Raw genomic sequence first — 9,259 nt, forward strand, 5'->3', positions numbered from 1 at the left:
TAAAGACCTCAAGGAAGCTTGTAGAACAAGCTAGAAGGTGGTAGAAGATAAGGATGACAACTTAGCACATATCCACAAAAGGTGGAACATGCTAGAAGGGAACAAACTCCCGTGTTGTCAACAACTAACCACTACATGCATTAAATATAAAATATTAAATAAATGCATTTATCTAAGTAAGCTTAAGTAAATAGAATAAATAATTAATTATTTACTCTAACAAATAACACATGCCCGAGCCATAACCTAGTTAAATTTATCTAGTTCCTAATTAGTTAGGTTGATTACAAATTCTTGTAGAACTATCATCAGATTAGGTACAATAAAATGAAAAATTAGTTATTCTAGCTAGTAGGATCAAATACAGTTTTCCAAGGTGATAAAATTACATATGCAAATGCATCACTTGAATGCTAAGCATGAAGCACATTCCCTAATTTATAACAAATGGTTGGATATAAAGGCTCCATATGCTAGCCCAACAATAGAAGCCAAGGATGTAACCATGCATGTATTGGCATGCTCTCCCTATGAGTATCCCAAGTATCTACTGCTACTATTAATTTGGGCATAACTATATGATCCAGAATGTTATGAAGTATTGAAGCCAGTAGCAACTTCTCCTATGTCTCTAAAAAAAATAGCATAGGTTTAGGGTCCCTTGGATCCCAAGAATTTTTAGCAGCTATTCTAACTATTTTTGAATAATTTTAGTGAAGAGTTGAGTGTAAGGAGTTGAAAAAGCAAGTTCTTCTTCTATGTAAATGTCATAATCACGAGGCTCATTCCCTTCTAGAAGCCTCAGCCACAATGACATTACCTCTTAACCATGTAAAGGATGTGTGTGTGTGTGTGTGTAGAGAGAGAGATCTTGTGGATTGTGGAGATCAATGGAGATCTAGGATTTTGTTGTCATGCCCTTGTGATTGCTGCATTTCGTTGACTTGCCCTTGTGATCTTTGTATCTTGTTGTCATGCCCTTGTGATCTCTATATATAAATTTATGTATGCATGTATGTATATACCTATATATTTGTGTGTGTGTGTGTGTGTGTGTGTGTGTGTGTGTGTGTGTGTGTGTGTGTGTGTATGTGTGTGTACATATATATACACATGTGTATTTCTATATATGTATGTATGTATATAAACAAAGAGATCTTGGCACAACTATTATTTCTCTCTCATTTTTTATGTGTTTATTTCACTTGAACTATTATTTTTTAAGGGGTATTTTGTAATACTAGATTCATTTTATGCAAGTGGCGATGAAGACATTCTTGGATGTACCCATGTGATGAATTGCTTGTGGGAAATGAAGATGGACTTCCCTTAAGAGTAGCAGGAGGCGATGAGTACATTCAAGATACTTTAAATATTTTAGATGTTAACAAAGAATTTAGATGTTTGGGTGGGGGGGGTGGGAGGGGCAAGTGAGCTTCCACCTTCATGTGGTTGGCCCTGATTAGTAGATAATATTAAGCTATTCTTGAAACCAAGTGAAGCTTAACATTAACCTGTGATTGCATGACAACTAACTATGTGAATCTTCTGGTTTCAAGCAATGCAGAAGGATGCCATAGTTCAATATGCAATCTCAATTCATATGCATATGACATCAGGTGGAGGTGAAAAATGCAACAGGTTTGTATTTTTGTCAGAGGTCTTTAATTAGGTATTTTAAGTTGTAGGCCATCACGAACATTGTTAATGATGATCTATAATTTTAAAAACCTAATAGACCTGTTAAATAAATGTAATCGTGTTGTGTTTTTTTAGCTTCGCATATTGTCCATGCATTTGAATGCAGCTACATGTGTGTTCTCAATCTAGAGTGGTAGAATCTTATTTTGGATGTGACAAAAAATGACATGCACTAGAAGATGAGAAAATGATGTACTTTTGCAGGTCTCGAACCTTTTTTTGTACTTAAAAATTGATCCTTTCTTAAATATTTTAGATGTTAATGGAGAATTTAGATGTTGGCAGGGGTCAGCAAATGAGCTTCCACCTTCATGTGGTTGGCCTTGATTAGTAGAGAATATTAAAATATTCTCAAAACCAAGTGAAGCTCAACATTAACCTATGATTGCATGAAAACTAATTGTGTGAATCTCTTAGTTTCAGGCAATACTGAATGATTCCATAGTTCAATATGCAATCTCAACTCATATACATACAACATTAGGTGGAGCTAAAAGAACCCAACAAATTTGCATTTTGTTAGAGATTTGCATAGACCTATTAAATAAATCTAAATGTGTGGGTTTCTTCCGCTCCAACTATTGTCCATGCATACATAATACAATTGCACATGCATTCTTGATTTAGAGTTGCAGAATCTTATTTTCGATGCAACAAAAAAATGACATGCACTAGAAGATGGGAAAATGATTTCACTTTATTTGTAGGTCTAGAACCTTTTTTGTACTTTAAATATTGATCATTTCTTAAATATTTTAGATGTTAACAATGAATTTAGATTTTGGGGGTTTGGGGGGGGGGGGGCGGGGGGACGGCATGAGCTTCCACCTTCATGCGGTTGGCCTTGATTAGTAGAGAATATTAAACTATTGTCAAAACCTAGTGAAGCTTGATATTAACCTATGATTGCATGACAACTAACTGTATGAATCTATGATTACATGATAACTAACTTTGTGAATCTACTGTGAGCTATGAGAGAGTCATAGATGACTTTGAGACTTTTTTTTTTATTAATATAGCAAGCCGCGACATCTTATTCCAATGGCTAGCTGTCACTCGCACAAAATTGTTGTGACATACCCATCTCTATTACAACAAAATGTTATGAAAGCTAACCGTCGCTCCCATAGCATTGTTGTTGCTTTCACATTGCACATGTGGTAGAGGCCCTGACAGCTAACCATCACAATTGAGATGGTATAAAGATGAACTCTTTCCTTAGAGTCTTGTTCCAAGTTACGACAACTTTATCCATCGTAATTGCAATGGATGCCCATGCTATTGCAATTTGTGATAGCAAAAGTTTGACGCCCATCCAACAGGATCCAAATTGTGATGGTGTCACTTAGGCGACAAGTGGGCATTGTAATTACAACAGCCTATCATCACAATTTGGGCCCAATTGTTGTAGTGTATCTAGGTGGCACCATAAACTAGACAACATAAACACAAACCTTGCTAACATTACATACCTAACTATATAGAACCAAATACATCATGTCTATGTAGGGATTAAAAAAAGACTAAAACCATATACAAAGAATTTATTTTGACCAACCATAATGAGGCATAAATAAAATTCACCAATATACAAAATAATTCATAGAATAAGGACCAACAAGATATGCAAACCTAGAGAGAGAAAATATATATATCACAAAAATAATCTTTTGGGACAACAATTAGATATTTTTTCTTCTCTAGCTCTTGTAGATCTTCTATCAAGTTTCCCTCATGAGACTCCTAGCCTTGAAATTTGTTACCATTTTTGTTGTTGGTCTTCATGAATTTTTATTTTTACAATTGACACTATTTGAGAACTCAAATAATGGGATCATAAGGCATGTGTGTGTCACACACACCTATTAAACTTTTGATGATATATCTTTTTATTTATTTATTAATATAGTACCTTTGTTCTCAAAATATTTGTATCCTTTATCTCAATGTTACTTTTCTTACTTATCCTTTAGTATGTGTACTTTCTTTTGTGTAGCAATCAAAATGGAGATAAAATGTAGGGAGAAAGTAAATATACCATTACACTTTTCCTCTCCCATTTTGCATTACTTTTTGGATTGATTTCAACATATTTTTAGCTTTCTATCATAATCAAATGATTCACAAGGTGATCCAATGTTCTTAATATGCATGCACATCTTTTTTCATACAAATCAAACTGAAGGTAAAATGTTAAAAAAAAAGTATAGACGTTTACACTTTCCTCTCTCATTTTACATTACTATTTGAAATTAAAAAAAATTGTAGTTTTTGAAATTTTTTAAAGCTTTTCTATCATAATCAAAAGATCAAAGGACTAATCCAATATTCTATCATGCTCCATCTCTTTGTTTAGTTTAGAGTTGAAATGATCAAGTATACCCAACCAAGTGATTTAAATCACACACACTAAGTGCTTACTTCTAGGCTAAAAGTGTTAAACACTCAAATTGACTAACATCCTCCAAATTTGATAAGTATGAGATATTTTCCATAGCAAGTCAAATTTTAATATTGCTATCAAGATTTAAATGTGTAGTTTTTAAGTCAAACTCATTGACCCATGTATCATTAGTAGTGATTCACACATGAATCCATATCTCATGAGAATACATAGAACACTTAGCACTCATGGGATCAAGGTGATGCTCACATAGGTGAAGTCTTAGGACTTCTCACGAGGTCACCCATCCTAGTACTACTCTAGCTCAAGTGTGCTTAACTACGAAGTTTCATCCATGGTTTAACTCACTTTGATTGCAACCCCATTTGAAAAACCTTCACCAAGTGTTGCCTTTGAACCATTCATTAGAAAGCCCCTTAACCTCATCAATTGCCAAGTGTGAGATATTTTCCAAAACAAGTCAAATTGTGATATTGCTATTAGGATTTAATTTTGTAGTTTTTGAGTCAAACTCACTGACCAATGTATCATGAGTAGTGATTCACACATGAATCCATCTCTCATGAGAATTAATGGAACACTTAACACTTGTTGGATCTAGGTGATGCTCACAGAGGTGAAGCAACAAGACTTCACAGAAGGTCACCCATCCTAGTACTACTCCAGCTTGAGCACGCTTAACTACAAAGTTTCCTCCATGGCTAAATCCACTCTACTTGTAACCCTAGTTGCAAAACCTTCACCAAGTTTTGTGCCTTTGAACCATTCATTAGAAAGCCCCTTAAGCTCATCAATTGACAAGTAGGAGAAATTTTCTAGAACAAGTCAAATTGTGATTTTTCTATTAGGATTTAACTATGTATCATGAGTAGTGATTCACACATGAATCCATCTCTCATGAGAATAAATGCAACACTTAGCACTCATTGGATCTAGGTGATGCTCACAAAGGTGAAGCAATTTTAAGTCAAACGCATTGACCCATGTATCATGAGTAGTGATTCACACATGAATCCATCTCTCATGAGAATAAATGCAACACTTAGCACTCATTGGATCTAGGTGATGCTCACAAAGGTGAAGCAACAAGACTTCCTGGGAGGTCACCCATCCTAGTACTACTCCACCTTAAGCATGCTTAATTACAGAGTTTCCTCCATGGTTAAACCCACTCTGCTTACAACCCCATTTGCAAAACCTTCACCAAGTGTTGTGCCTTATGAACCATTCATTAGAAAACCCGTTAAGCTCATCAATTGATAAGTAGGATATACTTTCAAATTGTGATATCGCTACCAAAATTTAAGTGTGTAATTTTTGAGTCAAATTTATTCACCCATATATGTCTCTCAATGTATATGATTTCGAAAATGTCCCAACCCTCTTTATCTTGAAACTTACATTTTAATGATAATTCTATCATTGTTACCCCTTATTAGATATCAAATCACCAACATTCTATTATAAACAGCTTTAAACATGAATGTTCCCCATCAATGTTGAAATATGAGGCGAAGGCTTACATTTAATAGAAAAGTAAAAGACAATACAGTTGTACAAGTATTGACCTTTTTGTCTAGATGAACCTTACTATCTAATTCAATAATCATTTACTGCGATTATTAACTCACTGCCAAAACTCAACTAAACCACAATCCTAAACATGAATCGTAGTACACCACCTCCACCAGATATATGTGGTAAATTTGGTCTTCATGGGGCCATGTGGAATTGGGTGCCATCCAATTTTATATTGGCCGATCAACAAACCTCAGCTTGGCGTAAGCGTGACACAAAACAAGAGACACTTCAGACAAATTGCCATGAAAGTGGGCTAAACTTCAGCATAAAGTCTAAAGTTACATGATGTTAATCAGCACTGTCATAAGAAGCGTGAATGAGTTGAATTAAGACTATGAGCTTTCAGTTTGAAGGTGACTTTCAGACTCCATTCCCGTGAGTTGGCATCTCCTCCACGAAGATTTTCCTCGTCAAAGCATTCGTGTTGGCTTTTAAGTGAGAGACCAACTAAAAAATAAAATATCTTGGGACAGACAGCGTATACATCTGTTATTTTAAATCATATTAACAAGTTTTTTAACATAAAAAATAAGTCCACGCGGCTTCATCTGCCAACGAAAGTGATCTAATTTACAGATGTCAGGAATCTAAGTCATGAAAGTATTAGGAAGCTTAACAGGCCCAAGGATTTGACGGTACCTCTGTGGACTTTATCTATTGGCTGGACTATGATACACGTAACGCGGTCTAGAGCCTTGCACTACACGTTATGAAGGTTGGAGGAAATTACTTCGACCCATGATGCTTGTTATATAATCTGTGAAATCTTGTTAGTAGAGTTAGAAAGCTCTGAAATTGACCCAACATTTGGTTTGGATAGATATACTCATCTTCATAGCATAGTTGGTGAGGCCTAGAACATTAGATAAGATACATTCTGTGCTTCTTCATTTTGATGAGTTCAGGTTTTTATGGGTTTTATTGGGTTTAGTTAGGTGTTCTCATATCAGAAAGTTAGGGTTCAGATGTAAGATCTTCTATTTGGGTTGGAGTGCTCTACCATCTGAACTATCGACTTCAGTTTTGCCATTCATTTGTTGTTGAAATTGAGTGCTCTACCAACTGAACTATTAGCCCCTCTTTGACTAGCCCATTGTCAGTTTGGGATAAGTGAGAATTCCAATCTAAGATTTTCAAATTTGAGATCTTTACTTTGCTATCAAATTGTTCTACCAACTGAACTCTTGACATCGGTTAACCATTTGCCCCCATTTGTCAGTTTGGGTGTGGTTTAGTTCGAACACGCCAACTTAAGTCAAATTATAGATGCTTGGAGTGGCCATTTGAATTCTTTGGAGTCTGTTTCATCAGTTTATTCTTTGTTGGAATGGAGTGCTCTACCAATTGAACTACTGGCCTCTCCTTGACTAGCCTACTGTCCATTGGGGCGTGTTTTGTTTACCCACCATCTTAAGTCAAATTATAGATGCTTAATTGTTGGCCTCCATGAAGTGCTTTACCAATTGAACTATTAGCCCCTCTTTGTTCAGTCCATTGTCAGTTTGATTGTATTTTAGTGTCACCACCTTACTTGTGGAAAACTGTAGATGCTCTAAGCTAAGATTTGAACTTAGGACCTTCCATTTGTTGTTGGATGCTCTACCAAGCTACGACTCCTCTTTGAAAAGCCGTAGCCCATCATCGACCGATCCTGGTGTGACTTATTTCCAACAAGATAGCCGACAATGGAAAGATATGCGACCTTTGCCGGACTGGTTCTTGCGACCATACTCCTCTCTTTGGGGCAGCAACAAGAGGCAGATTGTTTAAAGATGCATATGAAGATGATTCACAGGCATTCACCACAGAGTCCACTGTACAGGGAGTTTACCAGCAGGCATGAGAGGCTGCAAGAGCTGATGCATCTGGACGCAATGAGAATAAGTTCCACAAATGCAGCAAACCCTAACATGGACATGAATTTAGCTCCATCTCCTGCCCCGACACCCTTTTACATGAAGTTAGCCTCTGGAGCAACCTTAGGAGCAGCTCTCTATTTCATAGAGCTCTACATTGGGACTCCTCCACAAAGAGTTCTTCTGGTTGCTGACACAGGAAGTGATCTTATATGGGTGAACTGCAATGGCAGATCAACGAGTACAAATGCCAGTATGTTCCCTACATTCAATCCTGACAATTCATCCACATTATCCTATGTGCCCTGTTTTTCAAGAGTCTGCTATGCTGTGTCTCCTGACTTGGGATGCATCTTCACCCCCAAGAGGGCCTGTAGGTACAGCTATGGCTATATGGACAACTCCACAACAAGTGGACCTTACATTCAAGACACCATTACATTGGTCTCAACTTCAGGGCATCCATTCATGGCCAAGAACATGTTCATGGGATGTGGGGTTATTAACCAAGGACAGAGCCAAGTGGGTTCAGGAGGGGTCCTTGGATTAGGACAGGGATCCAATTCATTTGCAACCCAAACAAGCCGCTTCTATGGATCGACCTTTTCTTACTGCCTAGCGGATTACCTTCAGCCCACAACCCTAAAAACCTCACTCTTCTTTGGACCAAGATTTAGAAACCCTACTTCTTCATTACAAAAGTCTCTTCAATATACTTCAATTCTGAAGGGGAAATCCTCGTTCTACTATGTGGGTATTGAAGATGTGACTGTAAATGGCGAAACTCTTCCAATATCCAGCAGTTTGTGGGAGATGGATGAAGTTGGCAATGGGGGAACCATAATTGACTCTGGAACATCTCTTACTTATCTTATTGAGGAGGCATATGAAATAGTAATTGAGGCCCTGCGGGTCTCAACTGCTTATCCCAATGTTTCAACCAAGTCTCCACAGAGATTCGATCTCTGCTTCAACGTTTCCGGGATAAATGATCCCAAATTCCCTCAAATTTCAATCGGTTTGAAAGGAGGATTCAGATTTACGCCATCTGATAAGAATTATATGCTGGAGATTGAAGATGGTGTGAGATGTGTGGGTTTCAATCCGCTGCGAGGTCAATCGATTATTGGGAACCTTTTGCAGCAGAATTTCTTCATTCAGTATGATCGGCGTCGTTCACTACTTGGATTTGCTCCAGCGAATTGTTCACTCATAACTGCGTGAATTTGAATTGCTAAGTGTAAAAATTTGTTCTTGAATTGATTTTTCCGTGTATGACTATGAGACTGTTTTGACAGTGACTTCTTGTTACTACATTGTTTTCTGTATGAATTGTTCGCTCATAACTGCGTGAATTTGAATTGCTAAGTGTAAAAATTTGTTCCTGAATTGATTTTTCAGTGTATGAATATAAGATTGTTTTGACAGTGGCTTCTGGTTATTATGTTGTTCTTATCGACTTTTTAATCACCTTTAATTAAAGAATAAAAATTTGTTCTTGAATTGATTATACAGTGTATGAATATGAGATTATTTTGACAGTGTGAATTATATAAAAAAGTTTCTCCTGATCATGGCATTTTGTCCTTTTTTTCATCAGCTTTTGAATCACATTTCAGTAAAGATAAAACCTGCAGATCTTTTGCTACATCTTCTTTATTTATTATCATTACATTGTGTTGAAATGGAAGTCTTTATCAACTTTTAGATCTCA

The 9,259-nt window shown here is 36.5% G+C and overlaps 1 protein-coding gene across 1 annotated transcript; it reads left to right on the plus strand.

The window, feature by feature from the left end:
* The first annotated feature begins 6,473 nt into the window (after positions 1-6,473).
* LOC149556219 (aspartic proteinase NANA, chloroplast-like) lies at positions 6,474-8,972 on the plus strand. The gene has a single exon (XM_089830341.1). The coding sequence runs from the start codon at positions 7,375-7,377 to the stop codon at positions 8,767-8,769; it is 1,395 nt and encodes a 464-aa protein (XP_089686467.1). The 5' UTR covers positions 6,474-7,374; the 3' UTR covers positions 8,770-8,972.
* Positions 8,973-9,259: the final 287 nt, after the last annotated feature.

The sequence above is a fragment of the Cupressus sempervirens genome, chromosome 5 (assembly GCF_028749045.1).
Source record: "Cupressus sempervirens isolate cs-2001-9-10 chromosome 5, ASM2874904v1, whole genome shotgun sequence".
In the NCBI taxonomy this organism is placed as follows: domain Eukaryota; kingdom Viridiplantae; phylum Streptophyta; class Pinopsida; order Cupressales; family Cupressaceae; genus Cupressus; species Cupressus sempervirens.

What these genes read in the sequence shown, in the direction of transcription:
- LOC149556219 (XM_089830341.1), top strand. Translation starts at nt 7,375, where the DNA reads ATGGAAAGATATGCGACCTTTGCCGGACTGGTTCTTGCGACCATACTC.